This window comes from Muntiacus reevesi, chromosome 7 (assembly GCF_963930625.1).
Source record: "Muntiacus reevesi chromosome 7, mMunRee1.1, whole genome shotgun sequence".
In the NCBI taxonomy this organism is placed as follows: Eukaryota; Metazoa; Chordata; class Mammalia; order Artiodactyla; family Cervidae; genus Muntiacus; species Muntiacus reevesi.
In genome coordinates, this window is record NC_089255.1 from 44,859,762 (window position 1) to 44,885,147 (window position 25,386).

A 25,386-nucleotide genomic window follows, 5' to 3' on the forward strand; every position below is an offset into this window, starting at 1 on the left:
GATAGAGCCCAAAGTTCAAGAGGACCACATTGAGACCTTTTGGGAATACTACTACTAATCATTGAACTAAAGAGTATTCATTCTATATAACAGTATTATAAGAAAAGGAAGCAGTATCCTTACTGCCTGACACTTTTGAAACCTTCACATGTATCTCCTCATGAACATCACAATAGTTCTGTGAGTAGATTAAAGTACTAATAACCTTATTTCATGAAGAAACGGAGACTCAGGAAATTAAGTGAGTTTCCCAAGACTGTATAGTGATTGGGCTACTCTGGCCTTTAAACTAAACCTTTAAACCTTTAAATCCTGCATCCAGATTTACTACTTTTTCCATTGTACTGTGTAACTTCTTTTATACTGAAGTATGCTGCAGAGACCTGAGAGATATTTTAATTTTTAAAGTCATAATAGTAAAATAATTATTTATGTCAATAGAACAGATTCCTAAGAAATATCAGAATTTTCTGTACACTAAGAAATATATTGTCTATGACGTAGAGAGTTATTTGTGTCTCAGTTCAGTGAAGAATTCTAAAATATGTTTATTTTACCTTTTCGCAAGCTCCGTTTAGAGGCACTTCATCAGATACTTGTTCTGTTGTCTGGAATGGAAGAAAAAGGTAGCATCTCTCTGACAGGAAGCAGATCAAGCTCAGGTTTCCAGTCATCCACTTTGCTCACATCTGTGAGGCTGCAGTTTCTAGCAGGGTGTTTCGGTTTAGGCACTGTTGGACATGCAGGAGCCAAAGGAGAGAGTGGCCGATTGCATCACTATCAGGTAGGTGAAAGACTTGTCCTGTGAGGATGGCACCTTGCAGTATATGCAGATTTTAGCTGTATTTTTACAACAACAGTTTAATAATGCTAAAGTTTTTGGTGTTTAGAATTGAGGTTTAAAAATATAAAGACCTAAATGACTTAATGATATCATTGGTTTCATTTCTTGAGTGATAAATAGTAGTATAGCTGCAATTAGATAAACCAGCAGGTAAGCTATGGTACTGTTGTACTTTTACATTCTTTGCTGGCTCAGTTTTATTACCCCTTAGCCAAATAGCATAGAGGTAGATTTAAGTTGGGACAGGGTTGGTATTTGGGAGAATGGGTTTCAAAAGTTTACATTTTAGACTTGATTAGTTTTACTTAGTTTCTCTGGTTGTTTGAACTGTTTTTTTTAAGTGTTCTCTTCTTGTCTTCCATGTTTAGAGAGGAAAAATGCTTTGTGGGAAAGGAGAAAGATTATATAGAATCAAGAATTTTCAAGCATTGAAAAATAAGTTTTAACTTTTATATAATGAAATATACAAAATGATTAAAAACTACCAGAGGCCTCTAGTATAGACTAGAAAGGAGAAAGATTATATAGAATCAAGAATTTTCAAGCATTGAAAAATAAGTTTTAACTTTTATATACTGAAATATACAAAATGATTAAAAACTACCAGAGGTCTCTAGTATAGACTAGGGATAAAATTCTATTACTTTCAAAAGTAGGAAGTATTATTGTTGTTAATAGAAAAGGTAAATCTTTATGTGTAATTTAGGATGGGATCAGAGCAGCTAAGAGAAATATTCAGATTGAAATCCAGGTGGCTGTGCATAAGATTTATCAACAATTGTCTGCTACGCTGGAGAGAGCCCTGCAAGCCAACAAGCACCACATTGGTGAGTAACTGCACATGCAAATATGAGAGCAAGTTGCATTTTCGCCTGAGGTTATAGTTGATAGCTAATGTTCTGTGTTTAATAACATTAGTACGTCAGCTTATCTGTAAAGAATAAATATTTGAAAGTGTAATAGTGTTCTATACTGCCATTTATGTTTTGGAATATGACTTATTTTAGTAAATGCTTTGTTAACTTCAAAGAAGATTCTCAGTTGTCTTTCTCTTTTTCTTCCAGAAGCCCAGCAGCGTCTCCTTTTGGTTACAGTTTTTGCCCTGAGTGTTCACTATCAGCCAGTAGATGTTTCTTTGGCGATTTCCACTGGTCTGCTAAATGTATTGTCGCAGTTATGTGGCACAGACACCATGCTAGGACAGCCTCTTCAGTTGTTGCCAAAAACAGGTGTTTCCCAGCTTAGCACAGCTTTAAAAGTGGCTAGTACAAGGTTGCTCCAGATTCTAGCCATCACTACAGGGTGAGCATTGTAGATATCTTGATGGAACTTTGTGGGAGTTGGTCTTTCACATTTTAGTAATTTCCTTTTTCCGCTAATCTTCTTTATGTATTTAAGTGTGCTTGCCCTTCTGTATAATCACAGTTTATTTTTTCCCCATTGTTTCACTTAGGACCTATGCTGATAAACTGAGCCCCAAGGTAGTTCAGTCTTTGTTGGATCTACTCTGTAGTCAGTTGAAGAATTTGTTGTCCCAGGCTGGTGTATTGCTTATGGCCTCTTTTGGAGAAGGAGAGGATGAAGAAGAAAAAAAAACTGACTCCAGTGGAGAAACTGAGAAGAGAGATTTCAGAGGTATCATAAACCTTTTTTTCTGTCATTATTTATAGACATTTATTGAGTCCACATTGTGTGAATATCTTTAGAATGTAGACTTCTTGCTGTTGTGAGGCATGAAAGGATTTTTGTTTACTTAGAAACCCCATTTCTCTCCAAATATGTATGTTGTAGATGTACGTCTGATTGAACGCCCTCTCTTTACAGTCAGTTAACCCTGATGTAGTAACTATACCACCCAAAGTCTAGATTCAGGCTCTCTATTGTATCTAGAACCTAGAGGTTCTCTGACTGATTTCCCCAGGTTATGTTTTTGTAGCATTTAATCCTGACAGCTCATCTCTTGAGTTGTAGTCTTGATTTAAGTGTTCCTCCAGGATCAAGGTTTTTAATATTTTGGAATTGGATTAGAATTAGGGGAGCTGAAATTCTTGCTAGGCTGCTCTGTTCTCTAGTCACTAAAAAAAATTCTTCATTATACTTAGCTATAATAAATTTTGGTTGCTGTAATGTGGTCATCTGCTTATAAACTACTTTAAAAAACTATTAACATTGTGGGAATTCCCTCATGATTCAGTGGTTACGACTTGGCTTTTACTGCTGAGAATGTGGGTTCAAGCCCCAGTCAGGGAACTAAGATCCCACTGGTTCCACAGCACAGCCAAAAAAACCCCACAAAAAATATAGTGAACGTTGTATTTCAGTAGAATGTAAACCCAGTTGAACTATTGCATGTGTCAATTATATAATAAAGGAATAAAGGTCTAAAACTGATCATTTGTTGAAAAAATTTTGTGTCCAATGTCTTATTACCATAATGAGCTCTGGGAGCTGTTAAATCCTTTCTGGACCAGATAGATAGATAGATAAAACAAAGGTAATAGACCCAGTCTTTCAAGACCATTATGAGGATTAAATAATTTAATACTTGTAAAGGACTTAGAGCAGTATCTGGCACACAAGAGCTTGATGAATGTTAATATTGGAATAGTATAATGAATAATATTTAAATAAATAAGGTAGTATTTAAATAATATTAATACTGTATAGGTAGGTGGGTGGATAAAGGAACATGCTGGGGATACAAAAACGACAAAACATTATCTCTGCCCTCTAGCACTTTCTAGGGTAATGAGGAAGGCAGATATTTAAACAGATATTTACAGTGTAATACAATAAGCTCAGAAGAAATAGCTAAATCTCTTGGGTCAAAATCTAGAAGGATGTATGAGTCTCACTGAGGGCTAACTTTTGGTTTCAGAGGCTGAATCTTTGGCACTTTACTTCTTTTTTATAAAGAACATGTTGCTTATACAGAGTGTGGGGAGACTCACAAGGCATGATAATGTAAAAACAGGCTTTCAATGCCTCCTCCCTTTTTCCTGAGATCTAACTGGGGATACAGGGTTGTTAAGGTAATAGTTTCTTACCACTCTCTGTTGAGCACTGCACATATGGACAGCATGGAAGAAACAGAAGAGTTACTTCTCAGCATCCTCCCATATCCAATAAAAAAATAAACTGGGATGAATCTTAGCAGGTGTAACAACACACTGAGTCCACATCCATTCCCCTCAGGTTGTACCTTTTCTGTTTATGGGCGTGGCTGGGAGTGAGACGGATTCTAGTCAGCAGTGACCAGGCATTTCGATAGGTAGATCAGGTATTAATAACTCCACATACTCTCTATAATACTTAACTAAAAGTAAGGTGTACTCTTCATTTCAAACATAGTACTGATACTGGAAACAAACTGTATCAAACTGTATCATCAAGCTGTATCCACCAGCTTTATGGTTAAGGTCTCTAGGCTTTAATTACTTAAATTAATTGAGTATCTTACTTGAAAAATACTTGCTGGGAAATAAAATACTTGCTGGGAGTGAGAGTGGGTTTGGATGGAGGCCACCTAAAAGAAATCTTCCCAGGGGTTTCTACCAAGAGAGAAAGCTTCATGGAAGAGGTTACTTTTGAACTGGATTTTGGTGCTCGCTTTGGCAGCACATATACTAAAATTGGAATGATACAGAGAAGGTTAGCATGGCCCCTGTGCAAGGATGAACTGGATTTTGAAGAAATGCAACAGGAACAAGGAACAAGGTTGTATTTCAGTAGAACAGTAACAAGGTTAGAGTGAGATGTAGATCAGGGCAAGCTAATAATTTTATATTCTTCAAATTAATACTATTAAAAAGGTTTGCATATTAGCAAATACTGAAGAAGTAAAGATTAGAGTACTATGAGAAGGAAATGTAGAAAAGGAACTCTTAGCTTCTTCTCTAATTGTCCCTAACAGGTTAATTCTATCATAAACGTGTACACCCATCAGGAAAACAGAAGCCCTCCAGTTAACAAGATATCCATGAAGATATTATAAATTACTGACTAGCCAGACCTGCCCTTTGGCTGGGAGTTGGCCTCCCCTCCATCACCAGTGACTTATCTGTGTATTTCTTAATTTGATATGCCAGGATCTCCCTGAAAGAAATGCCTGTTTTCAAATTGTTACAGTTTTCCATGTTTTAATGCACCTTACAGACATTCTGGGTGTCTGCCCCACTGGCAAACTTCTTTGCCCTGGCTCTGAGTGGGTCATACCTCCAAGGTGTTGGATGATATGGTGTATTAGAGGAAGAGCAGAAAGTTCTTTGGCTTCAAAATGCACAGGGTTGTTGTTGTTTAGTTGCTAAATCGTGTCCAACTATTTGCAACTCCATGGACTGTAGCATACCGGGCTTCCCTGTTCTTTAATATCCACAGTTTGCTCAGACTTAGGTCCATTGAGTGGGTGATGCTATCCAACCATCTCATCCTCTGCCACCGTCTTCTCCTCCTGCCCTCAGTCTTTCCCAGCATCAGGGTCTTTTCCAATGAATCATTCTTCACATTGGATGGCCAAAGTATTGGAGCTTCAGCTTTAGCATCAGTCCTGGAGGGAAACTATTAGAGGGGTGACAAGAGGTATTGATGCTTGTGGGAAAATTGGGATGGTTGTTTAGAGCAGGTTGGTGGAAAGATTTCTTATATGTAGAGTTCAGACAAACCATACCCAAGCCTAGAAATTTGCTTCTTATAAAATATAAAAACAGTTAAGTCTTTTCTAGAGATGTAATTCTTAATTTAATTGGACCAGAGGATGGGGGATGTGGTGAGTGGATCATGGACTTTTTGAAAATGTGATCACAGTTGTAAGCTCTTTTACTAGTCTAATGCACACACAGACATGGTTTTGTTTTGGTTTTTAAGAATATGTTTCAGTTCATAACATTTATTTATTTTTTGTCCATGCAGCGTGACTTGTAGGATATTAGTTCCCCAACCAGCAATTGAACCCAGGCCCTAGGCAGCTAATTGACAGCCTAGGTTGTGAACTAAGTGGTACTTAACTGCATTCTCAGTGTAAGTTATTTGATAAAAAACTGTTTGCTTTTGGTTATAATGTAAACCTGTCTGTTTACTCTTTAGCTGCTCTTAGGAAACAACACGCAGCCGAACTGCATCTGGGGGATTTTCTAGTTTTTCTTCGCAGAGTTGTATCTTCAAAAGCAATTCAATCAAAAATGGCTTCCCCAAAGTGGACAGAGGTGCTTTTAAATATAGCGTCTCAGAAATGTTCTTCAGGTATGTGACCTTTGTCTTATTTTGGCGTATTTTGCATATCACATGTGTTTTATTCAGATAATGCCAGACTTTAACAACATTGGATACTTGACCTTGATTTTAAGACTTTTCTTTCCTGTTTTGTGTGTATTTATTTGATTGAAAGAAAACTAATTTCAGGAGTAAAAATGGAAAGGAATCAATAATAGAAGATAACACTGGAGAAGATCATAGATTTAATATTGGAAACGTCTCTAGTTGTTCAGATTACAATAATAAGTGGAGAACATCCAGTTTAATGTGATAATTAAGCACAGATTTTGAAACTGTTGGATTATCAGAATGCAGATCTGAATTTGTCTGTTCTTTCTCATCATGATATGATTTCTATTGCCTTGATTTAATTTCTAGTTGTGTGCTATCTATGAGAGTTCTGTAAAATAAGCTTAATTCTTGCTGCATAGGCTAAAACTCTGGTCTGCGTACATAGATTACTGTCAGTCTTTTCCTAATCTGTTTGCTTTTTATTGTTTTTAAAACAAATGTACATAAAATAGAATTTACCATTTTAACCACTTAAGTGTACAATTCAGTGACATTGAGTACATTCACAGTGTTGCTAAACCATCACTGCTGTCCATTTCTAGAACGTCTTCATCATCCCTAATCTTTCTTAAGTGTCCTAAAATGTAACAGAGTCTTCTGTGGTACATGTTATTTTATATGTGTACATTTTAATATAGTTTATTAGTGTTTCTTTTTACATTTTTGTATGTATTCATTTTTTTAAAAATTCAGATTCTATATATGTTTTAAGGTTGATATATAAACAAAAAGAATACAGGCAGCTTATTATTAACATAATAGCTGCAGTTATTAACTGCAAAAATACAGTAAAATGGAGTCATACTACATGTTAATGTTCTTGCAACAGAATTATCCTAGTCATTGTGGTAGCAAATTCTGGCAAGAAATTGATTTGTTGTTAATCTTTTATATTTTGTCCTACCTCCTTTCAAAGACAATGGGCTGCTTTTCTGGGTGTCTGATGTCTTCTGCTAGCGATCAAAAGTTGTTTTGTGGAGGTTGCTCAGTGTTCAAATGATCTTTCGATGAATTTGTGGGGGAGAAAGTGGTCTCCCCATCCTATTCCTCCGCCATCTTAGCTCCCTCCCCCGATTTGTTGTTGAAAGTGTTTAAAGAATTTCCAAAATTGATCACCTGTGCTGCAAATAAAACATCATTTTATTTAAAAGAGGCCTTACCTTTCTCTTATTTTCTTGAAATCTCTGCAATTTACAAGTTACTACTATTGGCAGATCAGTAGTTCAAGTCAGGGTTCTTCCTGTAACTGTGCCTCTTAGCCTTATATATAGTAGGTTTATACTCATTTTCACATTAGTTTTTCTTTACTAGTATAACTTACAGTAGCTTTTTTTTCCTCCTTAATAATAAAATAAGGCTTATGATAATACTGAGTAAGTTCTTAGAGCATGAAGAAGAATCAGATATTAATTTATTTCTACTGGTTGTGTTGTATTGGGTTGGCCAAGAGAGTTCTTTCGGATTTTTCTGTAAGACAGTGCAAAAAACCCAAAAGAGCTTTTTGGCCAACCCAGTAATAGTAATGGATAAAAAAAAGAGCATCAGTATCCTGCCTCTGTCTTTGTTTTAGAAAAATACAAACTGCTTTCTCTCCATTAACCCTGTAGGTCTGTCAGGGCATAGATGCAGTCAGAAGCAATTAAAGGATATGATAAGCCTGAGCTTTAGAGGTTAACAGACGTGTCATTTAAAATTCTACTTCTGTCTCTACTGAGCTGTGTGGCTTTGCTCAAGTTACTTGTCTGAGCCTCAGTTTCCTCATCAGTAAAATAAGGATATAATGTAGGATTTGTGAGGATCAACAGTTATTAATGTATATGAAATGCATAGCATGGTACTTGGCACAGGTGTTTATTATAGTACTGTTCCCTTATATATACATAAAAACTGAAACACAAACATGAATATTCATATACATTGATGGATATGGGATGAATCCAGAATTCTTGTGATAATGTACTGAAGTGAAGTCCATTCCATCCTAAATACTTAACAGCCTCAAGGATTTTTTTCAAGAAGTTTATTTAAACTTTGAATTTAAGTCACATTTATAATAAGACAATGTTCTTTTCCCCCTCCAGGAATTCCTCTAGTTGGTAACTTAAGAACGAGGCTCCTTGCACTTCACGTCCTTGAGGCTGTGCTGCCAGCTTGTGAATCTGGTGTAGAAGATGATCAGATGGCCCAGGTTTCTATTTTTAAAATTATTAGAAGATATTCTTTACATCTGCAACATGATTCACCCAAACTTGAAACTTACAGTCTCTTCAGTTGCAAATATGTCATTTATTCAGTAGCATCTACAACTTCTACTTCTGAGATTGTTTTTTAACTTTTTTCATCTCCAAGCAAAGAGAAAGAGAAATTAGTTATGAGATGTGAGGAGTGGTGGTATAGTGAATATTTTCAAGGTCATAATGAAAGGAAAATTTATAGAATGTTTTTTACTACGTTTGGGCATCTAGAGAGAGAAGGATGTGGGGCTGTATGGCCTCATCAGAGGTCCATATAGCAAGGCAACATGAGGGCAGTTGCACCCACTCTGTAGTGGGTTAATGATCTTTCTAAAAAATGACATTTTAGCTTGCATCTACCCAAAGTAGCTGTCAGACATTGGTATAATTAGATCTCACGGGTGACTTAATCTTATGATTTATCTTTTCTAAAAATAGTTTAAATAATCCTTTACAGATTTTATCATTCTTTTTCCTTCAATACACAGGTTGTGGAACGCCTTTTTTCCCTCCTGTCTGATTGTATGTGGGAGACACCCATTGCTCAGGCCAAACATGCTATTCAGATAAAGGAAAAAGAACAAGAAATAAAATTACAGGTACCTGATTCTTCCAAAAAGGTGTTTTTAGACAACACAGGTGAATATCTTGCCGCCTGTCTCTGGATCCTTTCTCTTTTTGAGGGACATTGTTCTATCAGTTACAGTCTCCTCTCTGCACTCTCTCTCCCTCTCCACTGGAGGAATTTCCTTCTCCTCAGTTTGTAAACATCTCTTATTCCCACTCTCCTAATTAGCATTTTTTATCAATGAAGCCTTTCTATGTATTCTTTGTGCGTCATTGCTAAGCCTCTGGGAAGAGTAATCTTTTATATGTTTAAATCCCTTCCTTACTTCTCATCTCTTCAGCCCAATCGTTTCTCTTCCACCAAAGCACTGAAATAATGACAGAGGTGTTATTGGTAATACATTGTATGGCTTTTTGCTCACAACTTACTCGACCTCTGGATACTCTAGCCTTCCATTGTTTTCAAACCATCACTTTCTCCAGATTCCTTCTGCCAATCCTTGATTCCTTCTGGAGGCATCTCTTCTTTGGTGTGACTTTCTCCTTGCCTCCATCCCAAATTCTGGTGTTCCTAAGAGTTCTGTGTTTAGCTTTTCTAGAAGTCTCAGTCATAATCATGACCATTTTTACTACATTCATTGCCTTCCAAGCTTGACTGATAGATAGCCCAGGTGTCTTTGCTTCAAACCTTTCTTCTTTTCTTCCTACCCCATTTTTATTGGTGGCACTAACATTCAACTAGCTTTTCAAACCTGAATTCCTGGGAATTCTAGACTTTGCTAATATCCCCAATCCGTGTGGTCCCTAGACCTCACTGATTTCACCTCTTAAATCGTTCTTGCTTGAATCCATCCATCTAGCTATCTTAATCTTTCTGTTAGTTTTCATGATTCCATGCTTTTTCTGGTTTTCCTTCTATCCCAGTACAATGGCCTTTTCTTCTTATCCTTTTTTATTTGTACTTCCTCTTCTATTTTAGGGCTTCCCTGGTGGCTCAGACCAGGGAAAGCCTGGTCTGAGGCAGATTCAGGTAAAGAATCTGCCTGCAATATAGAAGATGCAGGTTCAGTCCCTGGGTGGGGAAGATCTCCTGGAGAATGGAATGGCAACCCACTCCAGTATTCTTTCCTGGAAAATTCTATGGACAGAGGAGCCTGGGCTACAGTGCTTGGATTCACAAAGCGTTGGACATGACTGAGTGACTACCACTTTGACTTTCACTTCTATTTAATCTAACTGCTGGAATATCCCAAGGTTTGGTCCTAAGACCCCTTATTTTCTTCAGCTATTACTTCCATTTCATTTCCTCTAGCATCAAACCTTATTCAGACCCATTTGCCATTGGTCACCAAAACTTTAATTCCATTTTTGACATTTTTTTTCTAAATCCCAGACTTACATACCCATCTTCTACTTGCCTTGCCACTTGAAAGATAGTTTAATAGGCATCTCATACTTAGCAGCATCCTTAGTTCTGTTAATAGTCTGTTCCTTCCCCAGGTTTTCCCATATTTCCCAGTAAGTGACTCAACCAAAAAACCAAGCAGTCATCCTTGATTCCTCTCTATCACACACACCCCGTTTTCTCTAGCTATATAATCTCCAAGTCCTGCTAAGTTCTCTTTTAATACTTAACTTGAATTTTTCCACCTCCTCATTCCTCTGCCATCACCCTACTCCAGGCCAGTCTTAACGCCTGGCCTGGATTATGCAATATTCCATGTTAATTCCCTGTAATTTATTCTCTACACAGGGTCTAGTGTGAGCTTTTAACTTGGTAACTTGGAACATGTTGATCCTCTGCTTAAAACCTTCCAGTTAATGGTTTTCCATCCTTTATCTCCTCTTTGCTTACTACACTGTGAACAACTTGCCTTCTTCTTGTTTCTTGATCACACTGAGCTTGTTCCTTCCTTTGGGCTTTGATCTGGCTTGCTTTCTACCTAGAATACTTCCCTCAGATATGTTTCTCAGAAGACAACTCATTATTCATGTCTTGACTTAATTATCACTTCTTCAGATTCCTTTCCTAATCCACAATCTAGAGTCAGTTGCCACATACTCTTTGATGCCACAAACATCATCTGTTTTAATTTCAGCGTAGCATTTATCACCTAATATTTTCTTGTTTCTTTTCTGTCCCCACCTTCTAAAATATAAGCTCTGTGCGAGCAGAGACCTTATCTGTCCAATATATTGCTGAATATATAGGACCTGGTGTAGTGTCTAGTACATAGTAGATGCTTAATAAATACTCATTGAGGAAATGAAGGATTTTTATGTTGTCAGTGTTTCTTACCTGAACTCTTACAATAAAGTCCTGATTGTTCTCTCTGTTTTCATTCTGTATACTCCTGGTACAACAATGTTTATGAAACGTAGATCTGATCAGAGTTCCTCTATATAAATCATTCTGTGTAGAAATTCTGTTGTCTAAAGATCAAGCTTAGAACGCCTTCCATGATTTTGTTCCTAGTTCCGTATTCTCTTGCCGTCTCATCCTCCATCCAGATCTTCAATACCGCTTGCAATTATGTTAAGTCAGTGAATGCTGATCAGTGACTTCTGTTTCACTTCTGTGCCTTGACACATGCCGTACATACTGCCTTAAACTTCTTTTCCTTTGATCAGCTGCTTAATGCCTTCTTATCATTCAGGATTGAGGTCAGAAGTCATCTTCTTTTGAATGCTTACCTTATCCTTCCCAAGCGTGGTTAGAAACTTACACTTTTATGTTTCTGCTGTACCTGTCATGTAACTTCTTTTATTCTCTCACTGCAGTACTGTGCTATTTGTCTCTCTTTTGCCTTACTGAGCTATAAACTCTTTGTGGGCAGGGACCGTGCCGCATTTATGCTTGTGTTCCCTTCGCCTGCACAGTAACTGGTATATAGTAGGTAATAAATATTTGTGGAATCAAACCAAGGAGTCTTAGAGTATCTATTAACTGAGATCTGAGTTAACTTCAAAATACTGACACAGTTTCTTTTCTGGTAGAAGCAGGGAGAGTTGGAGGAAGAAGATGAGAATCTTCCTATACAAGAAGTATCCTTTGACCCAGAGAAGGCTCAGTGTTGCATAGTGGAAAATGGACAGATTTTAACTCATGGCAGTGGAGGAAAAGGATATGGATTGGCGTCAACTGGAGTAACTTCTGGGTGCTATCAGTGGAAGGTGCGTAGAATTCTAAGTAGTCACTAAAGACATTTTGTCTTTTAGTCTTTTTCCTCCTAGATTATTATTTTTTAAAAATTGGAAAGACTATTAAAAAATCATCTTATGTAAAAGTTATAGTACTCTGCAATTTTTAACATAAATGGAAGCTCAATGAAGGATATACAAGAACCCTGTATTATTTTTGTAACTCTTTCAAAAATGTTTTTAATGTATAGTTGAAAAATCATGATCATCTCTTCCATGAGAGGTCACATAGTGCACCCCCAGCAATGAAAATTTGATAACACATGTGTGATGTTTCTTCCTGGGAGAACACATTAGAGACTGAGTGGCCGAGATTTTTACTGGATGCTAGTCACATACTCTCTGCCTGGCATATTCTAAAATGTTAGATTCCCAGAGGGAAAGTAGCTTTTTAGCATAAACCATATTATCATGCAGTCTAAGCACAAGGAGCCACCTTTATCAGTTAGGGAAACTTTGTATCAATGTGGTAAAGTATTTATCAGTCTAGTCCCCAGGTACCAGCCAAGGACCAACATTGCAAGCAGACGTTTCTAAGGATAGCAGTCCTGTTGTGTTACTTCTTTTGATCGCACAGTCTGCCTCCTTGGCACTTGGCCACAGTGTTTTTACAATAAAATTAATGTTATTATCTGGTAGGACCTCAGACAGAAGGGTGAGTCCAACTTATAGCATTGACTTCAGGGGTCTTAGACTTAGCCAGTTAAAATAAATCTTATTTAAAGAGATCTATCTTAAAAAGTCATGTGGCTTTTTCCATAAATTTAGCACAGCACAACTCTGGCCAGTCCAGAACTCAGGATAGGGCACGTACACAGAAAAACGTAATTCCAGAGGTTTTATGTGGTATCCTTGGAGATGAAGAGTTTATAAAATGTACAGTAGTCAGGCAGAACAAGTTAACAGGACCCCGACGTGCTCTTCTATCCGGGGGCCTCCCACCTTATTTTCTCATTGCAGTCTAAATAATTTAGCTGAGTTCTTGGTTTCAGAGGGACTGTCTCTGAAGCCAGTTGGTTAAATAGTTCTGTTTGTCTGTGACATCGTTTTATCTGCCTCAAGAGTGTGGATGACATCTGGGGGTGTTCTGTGGAAATTCCAGGTCCTGGAGTCACCCCCTGCTTCATATAGCCTGTTATGTATAATGGGAGGCTCAGAAGCCAGTTTGAATATAAAGTGCTCAAAACCACCTTCTCAACAGCATGGCTTTCCCCCATTTCCCCCCTCCCCCAGGAGGAGGAACGGTAATGAAAAATGGTGATCATTTATGCCATCTCTATTCTTCCACACATTCTAGGACCTGGGTTCCCTCCCCACCTACATTATTCTAAAATCAGTATCTCTCATTTAGTAATTATAACATCACATTTTAAAAAATCATTTTTTATCATCATCTAGCCCTTTTGTCCAGAAGGCTTAGAAGCAATAGGGACAAAAGAATTTTCACACACACAAAATTTTTTTAAATGAAAACATTTTTATTCCTAACCAGAAAAGTTAGGAATTGTCAGGACAAAATCCCAATTAAAAAATTGTTTTTCACACCGTCTACCTCTTCTATCCTAACCATTTATCCAGTGAGCAGCCTAGGAAAGATCCATCTTTTTTCTGGGGAGAGCTTCATTTAATAATCTGTCTTACTAGGGCCTATTAGCAGACATAGAATCAAGCTATCAGTCTGTTGTTGAAACTGTGACTAGTTCAAAAAGCTGAAGAAAAAGCCAGTAGCAACAGGACATCCACAAGAAGAGGTCAAGGGTCCATCTGTTATAAGAGTGGACGAGAGGGATCATGTGCCCTATAGTATGCCTTCCTCCAGCTTTCAGGTTTCAGGAAGAACAGAAGTTGAGAATATAATCAGTTTCTATGTCAGAAATAGAAAGTCAATCAGCAGCTCAAGTTAGATGACTATCAAAAGAACAAGCCCTTTCCCAGGGGCATATATAAGAAGAATCCTGGACAGTCCAACTAGAATCCATGATGTTTTCAGTTTATGGCTACACCAAGTAAATCTTCAACAGTCCCAGCATTTGATTTTTGTTCGTTGGGCTGGTACCTACTTTTAGTTGAATACAGCTCATGTTGAATTGAAACAACCCATAGCAGAGTATCATGTTTTAACTTAGAGGCTGCTCTAAGCGACTGGAAGCTGTGAATTGAGCTGTGAATCTATAATAAAACTAGCAACTTTTGAGGGTAGCAGTAAAGCCTAAATACTGTAGGATCAGACTGCTGCATTTCAAGTCTAAGTGACTAAGGTCTTTTTCCCTTCCCTCCCATCCCTTCCTTTCTTCTTTTTAAATCTTTGCTCCACCCTGGGAACTGACTTAAATACCTTATCTCTTCTTGTTTGGAGGAAAGAACAACATACACTTCTAATATTTTTGGTCTACCCAAAATTCACCTCAGGAATTTTTGAACTTTTTCTCTTGCCCCCTGGAGGAGAGAGCAACTGCAAGCTTATTTTTATTCTTTGGCCCATCCAAAGCCCATGTGTGGGAATGTTTAGGCCCTTTCACTTCCCACCTAGAGAGGAAAACACTATTCTGCTCTTTTCCCCTCACTTAACTAACAGGTTCAAAAACAGCCAGGGGATCCAGTGAGCCAACCCTCCTGTGGTTGACTCTATTACTTTTTAATTCCATGGATAACTTTTGTCTCTCACAATAGATAGCCACTCACCTGCTGTTTCATAAAGTGTAACCCCATAGGCATTAGAGTTTTCTCTTTTCCCAGTTCTCTCTTGTTCCCAAATATGTACTTATATTTTAATGATTTAGAGTTGTTCTAGTGAAGCTCATGTTGTCACTACTGTATTGGAGATCTGAAGATTACCCCTATGTTCAAAGATTTGGTAGAAGGACTCATAGGACTCAGTGTATCATTGTATTCATGATGACTGGGGTTTTCTGTAACAGGTGGTAAGGATATATAGCCAGATAATAGGCAGAAAAGACACAGGAAGCATCTAGAGGAATACATGTTCAGGATTCCTTATGTTTTCTCCATGCCATGAAGGGTCACATGGACCACACACTTGTCCCACCAACAAAATACAGCAACATGTGTGTGATGTTTTAGGGAAGCCCATTAGAGACTTGGTTCCCAAGATTTTTACTGGAGATTGGTAATGAAGGTACCCTCTGCCTGGCATGTGCTAAAAGTCCAGACTCCCAAAAGGAAAGTTAATGTTCATTGTAGACCACATTGTTTGTTCAAACATTCTTGTCCTGGTAAGCTGCTTGAATCCTTTAGGGAAAGTTCTGTAACAGTGTAGGAAACTGTTTACCAGTCGAGTTACCAGGTACTTGCTAAGGGGCCACTGTTACAAGCATGCCTTTTTAAAGAGAGCAGTCTCAAACCTGCTATATTAACTGTTTTCTGAACAGAAGTATACGTAAGAGAGTAATTAGAAATTCTGTATATAAAGAATTGAAGCTGTCCATTAAAATTTTTCTGGATTTGATGTACTTTCTCAACTTCATAATTAAGATATAAGTTAAAATTGTTTATTTCAGATAAATACTCAGAGGTTATATTCAAAGGTTATTCTACATGTACTACGTGGTAAATGTTAACTTTGACTTAAAATTTTTAAAAAATGATGAAGTTGTTTCATTTGTGTGTTATTTTCACTTAAGCTAAAAATAAACTTACATTCTCATAAATGCTTAATTCTTTATAAACATATTCCTCAGTATTGCTTTATATGGTTAATGGTATATAAAAAAGTTTTTTTGAATATTAGTGAACATTACTACTTGATTTTAGTTTTACATTGTGAAGGAAAACAGAGGTAATGAAGGCACGTGTGTTGGAGTTTCTCGTTGGCCAGTACACGACTTTAACCACCGTACTACCTCGGATATGTGGCTCTATCGGGCCTACAGTGGTAACCTCTATCACAACGGAGAACAGACTCTGACGTTATCCAGCTTTACTCAAGGAGATTTCATTACCTGTGTGTTAGACATGGAAGCCAGGACCATTTCCTTTGGGAAGAATGGAGAGGTACTGAAACTTATTCAGAGGCGTTGCTTGTTTTGTTTTCTTTTTTAAATTAGTTATCTGTTTTATGCATGTTATCAGAGGTGTAAATATGTCAATGCCAACCTCATAATTCTTCCCACCTCTACCCTTTCCTCCTTGGTATCCATACGTTTATTCTCTACATCTGTGTTCCCATTTCTGCTTTGCATCTATACCACTTTCTAGATTACATATATATGCATTAATGTATGATATCTACTTTTCTCTTTCTGACTTCATTCTTTATGACAGTCTCTAGGTCCGTCGATGTCTCTGCAAATTACCTTATTTCATGCTTTTTTTTATGGCCAAGTAATATTTCATATGTATGTACCACATCTTTATCCATTCTTCTGTTGATGGACATTTAAGTTACTGCCGTGTCCTGGCTGTTGGACATAGTGCTGCAGTGAACATTGGGGTTCATGTGTCTTTTTGTTTGTTTAAAATGTTTACTTTTAAGATCATAAGCAGAAAGAATAACAAAGCCATAAATTTGAAGGAAAGTAACCCATAGAGGAACCCCCATAACGCTGGGTATATGCCTATAGTGGGATTGCTGGGTCATATAGTAGTTCCAGGTTTAGTTTTTCAAGGAACCTCCACACTGTTCTCTACAGTGACTGTATCAGTTTATATTCACACTAGCAGTATAAGAGGTTCCCTTTTCTCTATACCCTCTCCAGCATTTTTTCCCCCCCAGGGTCTCAGCTTTCTCATGTATTCTTTTTTCTTATTTTTAATTGAAAGATAATTGCTTTACAATGTTGTGTTGGTTTTTGCCAGATATCAGCATGAATCAGCCATAAGTATATGTGTGTCCTCTTCTTCTTAAACCTCCCTTCCATCTCCCACCCCGTCCTATCCCTCAGCTTCCAGGATTTGTTGTTTGTAGATTTTTGATGGGGCTATTCTAACCAGTGTGAGGTGATACCTCATAGTAGTTTTGATTTGTGTTTCTTTAATAGTTAGTGATGTTGGGCATCTTTTCATGTGTTTGTTGGTTATCTGTATGTCTTCCTTGGAGAAATGTCTATTTAGGTCTTCTGCCCATTTTTCCCCCCGAACTCTTTTTTTTTAATTTTTACAATGTTGTGTTGGTTTCTGGCATACAATGTGAATGAGTCATAATTATACATACATCTCCTCCCTTCTCTCTCCCCACCCTATCCCTCCAGGTCATCACAGAATGCCAGATTGCTTCTGTCCTTTTATTTATTTATTTATTTTTGATATTGAGCTGCATGCACTGTTTATATATTTTGGAGACTAATCCTTTGTCAGTTGCTTCATTTGCAAATATTTTCTCCCCTTCTCAGGGCTGTCTTTTTGTCTTGTTTATGGTTTCCTTTACTGTGGAAAAACTTTTAAGTTTAATTAGGTCCCATTTGTTTATTTTATTTTCATTAATCTAGGAATTGGACCAAAAAAGATCTTGCTGTGATTTATGTCATAGAGTTTTTCTTTTACTTATCCTTGACTCAGTTAGTGCTTGCTATTCAGTTTACAGATTATTTGCTCTTCTCTGCTTTTTCTCTAATCCTTTTGGTTCTTATAATATTTATCAGCACCAAAAAAAAAAAAGAAAAAGATGATAGTAAAATCTCAATAAGACAGTTGTAACAGGATCAAATTAAGATCATTTATTATATGTGGAATTTCCTTGGTTAGCAAGGATAATTGAGATTTGAAGCTAGTAACTTACTATGTCTCGTAAGATCTTTGAATCTTAATATGTATTGGATATTATCAATTTTAAAACATATTTTTGTTTCCTTTTTTTCCTATCACCTGTGTCACACTATAGGAACCCAAATTAGCTTTTGAAGACGTGGATGCAGCAGAGTTGTACCCATGTGTAATGTTCTATAGTAGCAACCCAGGGGAAAAGGTAATGAAACCTCAGACCTTCATATTAAGCATGAAGAATATTTGTTATTTTTTATTAATATTTGTTAACATCATACAGAGTTTATAGGTACAAGAAGCTATTTCTACCATTAGAAGTACCTTCTCAGGTAAATTTATGCTTCCAGAAGAAGGTTAGATTATTTTTTAAAATTACCTTTACTCTTTTTTAAGGGATTCTTTTGATATTCTGATAATTTGAATATAGTAAGTCAACTTTCAAACATATATGGGATTACAGGAATTACAGGAAATAGTTTAGGGATAATCTGGTTCATTGGCAGTTGTACCTATGAGAGAGGAATCTAAAAATAACCTCAGTATAGACAGATACTATTCTGTGAATAATGGAAGTTTCAGTTATGATGGGGAAGCTGCCTTTCATTCATTCCACTGAGGGTTTTCAGCCCCTGTAGATGGTGGAAATTTGAACCCTAAGTCCTTAGAACAGTATTAAAGTGATACCCTCTCACTAAAACTTTTTTTCCTCCTAATCTAAAACCCACACAGAGAGAAACTTCTTCATGGTCTCGCTGTGAGGAATTGATTTGTTTTCTGCCCTATCCTTTTACTTGAGGATGTAGTATAGCCCTAGGTCTGGTCTCCAGAATTTTAGTTATTTTTTAGTAGGAAGTTGTCAAGCTATCTCACATATCATACATATGTAATGAAAATGCTAGATTTGGTGAATTCTAACCATGAAAGTTATCATTTATTCTGGCCTTTTAAATATATTTTTAAAAATTTTCAAGGAGGTATAATTTCAAGCTAGCTACTCATGAGATAGTGGAACTGCTTCTTGAACCAGGTGGCCAACATAACTGAATTAGAAATGAAATAAACAGGCACCCCAGTACCTGCTTTTTATCCATTTCCCTGGTGATATTCTTGCAGTCCAGAGTAGGTTCTTAGTATGTTCTGGTTAGAATGATGGCTTATTGCTCCCTAACATCCATGAAGCTTGAAGGAATTAATTTAACCCTAGGTAGGTTTTATATCAATCAGTTTATTCTACCCAGAAGCGTTGTGTGACTTCAGAATCTGATAGAAACAATACTAATAATAGTTAATTTTTTAAAAAATATTTACTGTGTGTCCGACACACAGCAAAGTGCTGATAAGCACTTGATGTGCTTAGTCTAATTTAATCTTTAATATAGTAAGAGATAGATATAGGTATTAGTGTCAAAGGTTTTTTTTTCCAAATGAAAAAGCTGAGGTTTAGAGAGATTAAATAATTTCTGAAGATTACACAAAGTTAAGATTTGAACCCAGGTCTTTCTCTTCTTTTAACCTCTATGTCTTATTAGAAATGTGTGACCAATTTTATAGCCTTGTGAGTTGATCTTTGTGCCTCTGAAACAATATGAGATGGTCCCAGGACTCATTATTATTCTGGAGACTTAAGGATTAGAGTGAAGTCATGACTTTTGGAGTAGGGACTAAGGCTTCCCTGATAGCTCAGACAGTAAAGAATCCGCCTGCAATGTGGGAGACCTGGGTTCGATCCCTGGGTTAAGAAGATCGCCTAGAGGAGGGCATGGCAACCCACTCCAGTATTCTTGCCTGAAGAATCCCCATGGACAGAGGAGCCTTGTGGGCTACAGTCCATAGGGTCACAAAGAGTTGGACATGGCTGAGCGAATAAGCACAGCACAGCAAATTGAATCACATACACGTTGGTCTGTGCCTATCTTTTGAGTGACCACAGCAGCATTCCTACTCACAGGCTGCAGAAGGTTTAAATGACAGGGTAACTTATTTCTCAGGACCATACTGCTACCAATTTTAGTAGAGCTGTAATACTTGCTCACTCCTTATTGAGGGCCAATAGTACAATACACATATATGAGGAGACCAAATACTAGTTCCACATGGGATTATATGTGCTAGATTTATAGTTTTGTGGTTTACAGAATTAATAGTTGAGGTTGACTATTAATAATCACACATTTGCCACCCTCTTTTCTTTTACAGGTGAAAATTTGTGATATGCAGATGCGTGGCACACCACGAGACCTCCTTCCAGGAGATCCTATTTGTAGTCCAGTAGCTGCAGTGCTGGCAGAGGCCACTATTCAACTTATTCGTATCCTTCATCGAACAGACCGCTGGACTTACTGCATTAACAAAAAAATGATGGAAAGGCTATACAAAATTAAGATATGTATTAAAGAGTCAGGTCAGAAGCTAAAGAAAAGCCGTTCAGTTCAAAGCCGAGAGGAAAATGAAATGAGAGAAGAAAAGGAGAACAAAGAGGAAGAGAAAGGTAAACACAGTAGACATGGCCTTGCTGACCTGTCAGAGCCGCAGCTGAGGACCCTTTGCATAGAGGTGTGGCCTGTGCTGGCGGTGATAGGAGGAGTTGATGCTGGTCTTAGAGTTGGAGGTCGGTGTGTTCACAAGCAAACTGGGCGCCATGCCACGCTGCTGGGAGTGGTCAAAGAGGGCAGCACGTCTGCCAAAGTCCAATGGGATGAAGCAGAAATTACCATCAGGTATGATTTGTTGCGTTACACTGTTAGCAAATGAGTCTTTGTTGGTGAAATGTGCTGTTGCCTGTGTACGGTGAGTAATTATGTATTTTACGTGAGCTGCCAGTTAACTTTTTAAAATAATATTTTTCGTACATCTGGGTATGAGTACTATTGATTTCCTAAAGGGGTATTTCCCAAACTTGTGTTCCTTGGAATACTAGTAGTTTGTAAAATACATAGTTTTTACTTTGTTTTGTGGGGAAAAAAAATGGTAAGCTCAGTAGTTTAGATTAAGTAGGATCCTTCTGTCTATTTTTCATTTAACTTCCTGCTTTTTAATCATTTCCATTACACATTGGGGCAGAAAAAAAGCCAGACAGCAGATCTCTTAGTTCCATTTTATATAGGAAGGCTTTGAATGTAGGATGGGAACATTTGAGTGACTAAAATTAGGTTTTATATTATCTGTTATTTTAAAATATTCTTGCTTTTTTTTAAAGCATATATTTCTATACCTTCAGTGTGCAACATTTTTGATAGGTATGAAAATTATGTTTATTTGGCACAAACTGTGTGCTTATTAAAAGCATTTAGATGCGTTTGGAATCAGGTAGAATTTGTGTGAAATAGAAACTTCATATGTTTAAAGGGAAGTATGTTAAGTATTTCAGTCAATAAGGGGACTCACTTAATTAATGATTACATAATTGTATCATTTGAAAACACAGAAATTATGTAACTGTTCATTATACTGCTTAAAGTGATTCCATTGTTAATATGACATGGGACAATATAAAAAACAATGGTTCTTCAGTATTTTTTGGAGGTGGTACTGTTATATAATGATAGCTATGGACCCTCTCAGCTGAAAAATAAACACATGTGAGTTTACACACAATTTCAGGAATTAATGGACTCCAAGCTAAGAAAACAATGAAAATTTTATTTGTGAAAGTATCTACCTTTTCTTTAATTCTTTGCCTTGTTTTGGAAAGGATTTATGATGCCTTACTAAGATGCATACAATAAAGCGAAATGATTAAATTAAAACAAATATTAATAAGAAAAATGACCCAAAGAGAAAATAAGAGTAGGTTAAGCTGGAACCAAAACTTAGGTTAATAGAACAAATGTATGTCACCAGACTTTGTATATTTGCTAAAGCTTTCTATTCCAGTTCTTTATTAATGGTTATAGCATGTTGAAACATTTGGAAATTCTTGCTGGATATTAGGAAATATGTAGTCATCTTTTCGCTTAAAATTGAAAGCACTTATTGAAGACTACAAGGTAATTTCTCTGAATGAATCAAAGTCTTAATCTGGAATAGGTTATAAATGGCCATTACCCATATAATAAGCTAGATTTATTGTACAAACTTTCTGAACAGCTTACATTAGGGATTGGCAAACCACATCTGGCCCAGCTTCTGTTCAAGTTAAATAGCCACAAGCATTCATTCAGGTACATCAGTGACTGCTTTCATACAACGATGTCAGGGTTGAAAAGTTGTAACAGAAACCATGTGGCCTCCAAGTCCTAAAATATTTACTATTTGGCTCTTTATAGAAATTTTGCTAGTCCCTGGCTTATGTCATATAATAATGAATATTCATATTTGAAGGCGCAGCAAAATCTCATTGCTTTTGCGTTTAACATCACATCTCCCGATTTTTCTCATAATAGATTCATTTTTCTGTTTGTAATGAGTTCTCTAGTTTGTGTAATTTGTTCTCTATTTTGATACATCTTATTTTGTCTACATTATTTTCTATACCTTCCTCTTGTCTATCCCTCACTTGCTTCTTCCTGTGTCATTCTGATCTTTATTAAAGCTTCCCAACTTTTTGGTCGCCTAGTGATACTCCATTGTATAATCTGGAACCCTGTGAACCACTTCCTTTTGACGTGGCACGATTTCGAGGCCTGACAGCTTCTGTGTTGCTGGACCTCACATATCTGACTGGCATTCATGAAGACATGGGCAAACAGAGCACCAAGCGACATGAAAAGAAACACCGACATGAATCTGAGGAGAAAGGGGATGTTGAACAGAAAATTGAGAGTGAATCTGCTTTAGATACACGAACAGTCTTAACATCTGATGATGTTAAGGCTACCACAAGCTCCAAATCAGAAAACGAAATAGCTTCATTTTCTTTAGATTCAGCAGTGCCAGGTGCGGAATCCCAACATCAGATAACAGAAGGAAAAAGAAAAAATCACGAGCATGTGTCCAAAAACCATGACATAGCCCAGTCAGAAATCAGAGCGGTCCAGCTGTCCTATCTCTACCTCGGTGCTATGAAGTCACTCAGCGCTCTTCTTGGCTGCAGTAAATATGCTGAGCTGTTGCTGATACCAAAAGTTCTGGCTGAAAATGGCCACAACTCAGACTGTGCGAGCTCTCCAGTTGTTCATGAAGACGTGGAGATGCGCGCAGCACTGCAGTTTCTGATGCGCCACATGGTGAAGCGCGCAGTCATGCGGTCACCCATAAAGAGAGCACTGGGATTAGCAGATCTGGAACGAGCTCAAGCCATGATCTATAAATTAGTGGTCCATGGGCTTTTGGAAGACCAATTTGGGGGCAAAATTAAGCAAGGTAAGTTATGTGATTTTTAAAAAATTTTTGCTTTGTGCTGTTGACATTACTCATAATTGTCAGAGTGATATATTCTGTAAGTGATTTATAAATTTTTTTGCCTAAAAAAGTTTTCACAGTGTTTTTTCCTTTGCAAGGCAGACAGTTCCTTTCTGTTTCTTTATATTAATAACTATCTGTCTACAGGCATACCTCTTTTTATTGCACTTTGCAGATACTGCATTTTTACACAGAAGATTTGTAACAACTCTGGGTTATGCAAGTCTTTCAGTGCCATTTTCCAACAGCATTTGCTTGCTTTGTGTCTCTGTCACATTTTGGTAATTTTCACAGCATTTCAGACTTTTTCGTCATTATTGTATTTCTTATGGTGATCTGTGATCAGTGATCTTTGATGTTGCTACTGTGACTTGCTGAAGGCTTAGATGATGGTTAGCATTTTTTAACAATGAAGTATTTTTTTAGTTAAGATATGTACATTGGTTTTTGTTTTTTAGACATAATGCTGTTGCACACTCAATAGATTATAGTGTAAACATAATTTTTTCTGCACTGGGAAATAAAAAAGTCGCTTTATTGCAATATTTGCTTTATTGCAGTGATCTGGAACCAAACCCGCAGTATCTGCAAGGTGTGCCTGTACTTGTAATTTTTTTATTTTTAACTTATGGAAGTATTGGAACTTAATAATTATTACATTTTGTAAAACTGAAATTTAGCTCATGCCACAAAAGGTACTCATGTATTTATTGTTCTGATTCAGTATATATATATATATTTATTATTCTGATAACTTAAAGAGATATTTTAAAGGACTTTCTAAAAGTTCTACTTTCATAGGCTATATATTATGTGTAAAAATCCTTGTTTATCTTTTATCCTCACCTTTGGTGGTAATAAGAGTTCTGAGAATAAAAATGAAATTCATTCAGTAAATATTTATTGAGTACCTACAGTGTGCTAGGTACCCTTCTAGATTTTGGGGAGTCAACAGTGAACAAAACAAAGTCACCTGCCTTCATGGTGCTTCCTTGTTTTTTACTTCCTTCCCTCCCACTTCCTCTTCTTTTTCATTTTCCCTTATTCCCCTTCTTCCTTCTTTGGCTTAGATAGTAAACAGGCAGAGAGAGGTGTATGGTGCGTATAAACAGGAGTTGTTAAGATCATGATTATGAAAAGTAGCTGGTCACTTCACAAATGGAATAGAATTAGCTAGCTATTTGTAACAACTGCTATCTTGATTATGTTTATTTGTAAGTTCCCTTACCAGATAAGAAAAAATTGCAAATACTTTGTAAGCCCTTAGACATTTTAATGTAAGAAAACAAAAACAAAACAAAAAAACCCTTAAGAGTAGTTTATTTTGTGAGGCATTGTCCTTTTTTAGAACTTGGGAGTTTCTGTCGATGTTTTTATTCTTGCATTTACATATCTTCATCTTTGTTGTTTGAAGACTAAAGATAGACATCAAAATCAAAGTGCTAAGGAAACACAGTTTTAATGATTCTTAGAGAACCTCTGGTTAAATCTTGCAAGAATAAGTGAAAGAGTACCTTCTCTCAAGTAAGAAACGAATAATTACAAGAGCTTGTTACATTATTGTCTGTAGAGGCTATAGTCAGTTCAGTTCAGTTGCTTAGTCGTGTCTGACTCTTTGTGACCCCATGGACTGCAGCATTCCAGGCCTCCCTGTCCATCACCAACTCCTGGAGCTTGCTCAAACTCATGTCCATTGAGTCAGTGATGCCATCCAACCATCTCATCCTCTGTTGTCCCCTTCTCCTCCTGCCTTCAATCTTTCCCAGCATCAGGATCTTTTCCAATGAGTCAGTTCTTCGCATCAGGTGACCAAAGTATTGGAGCTTCAGCTTCAGCATCAGTGCTTGCTTGCAACGACTATTCAGGACTGATTTCCTTTAGGATGAACTGGTTTGATCTCCTTGCAGTCCAAGGGACTCTCAAGAGTCTTCTCCAACACCACATTTCAAAAGCATCAATTCATTGGTGCTCAGCTTTCTTTATAGTCCAACTCTCACATCCATCCATGACTACTGGCCATAGCTTTGACTAGACGGACCTTTTTCTGCAAAGTAATGTTGGCAAAGAGGCTATGATAACGAGACAATAATGAATGTATGTTCAGTCGTATCTAGTTCTTTGTGGCACCATGGACTGTTGCCCGTCAGGCTCCTCTGTCCA

The 25,386-nt window shown here is 37.1% G+C and overlaps 1 protein-coding gene and 1 non-coding gene across 9 annotated transcripts in view; both read left to right on the forward strand.

Annotated features, from left to right (window-relative positions):
- HERC1 (HECT and RLD domain containing E3 ubiquitin protein ligase family member 1) overlaps positions 1–25,386 on the forward strand; it is a 202,993-nt gene that overhangs the window by 117,202 nt on the left and 60,405 nt on the right. For 5 of the 8 annotated variants that reach the window (XM_065941927.1, XM_065941924.1, XM_065941925.1 and 2 more), the window contains exons 27-38: positions 569–784; positions 1,551–1,671; positions 1,909–2,146; positions 2,298–2,479; positions 5,927–6,082; positions 8,248–8,354; positions 8,889–8,999; positions 11,965–12,141; positions 15,940–16,179; positions 18,005–18,088; positions 20,083–20,603; positions 22,418–23,187. In XM_065941927.1, the coding sequence (XP_065797999.1) occupies positions 569–784; positions 1,551–1,671; positions 1,909–2,146; positions 2,298–2,479; positions 5,927–6,082; positions 8,248–8,354; positions 8,889–8,999; positions 11,965–12,141; positions 15,940–16,179; positions 18,005–18,088; positions 20,083–20,603; positions 22,418–23,187 (2,923 nt within the window). The remainder of the gene's footprint in view (positions 1–568; positions 785–1,550; positions 1,672–1,908; positions 2,147–2,297; positions 2,480–5,926; positions 6,083–8,247; positions 8,355–8,888; positions 9,000–11,964; positions 12,142–15,939; positions 16,180–18,004; positions 18,089–20,082; positions 20,604–22,417; positions 23,188–25,386) is intronic. The other 3 variants (XM_065941931.1, XM_065941926.1, XM_065941928.1) reach the window with 3 other exon arrangements.
- Positions 4,447–4,553, forward strand: LOC136172736 (U6 spliceosomal RNA). Its single transcript, XR_010664085.1, has one exon. It is a non-coding gene; the product is annotated as a U6 spliceosomal RNA (small nuclear RNA).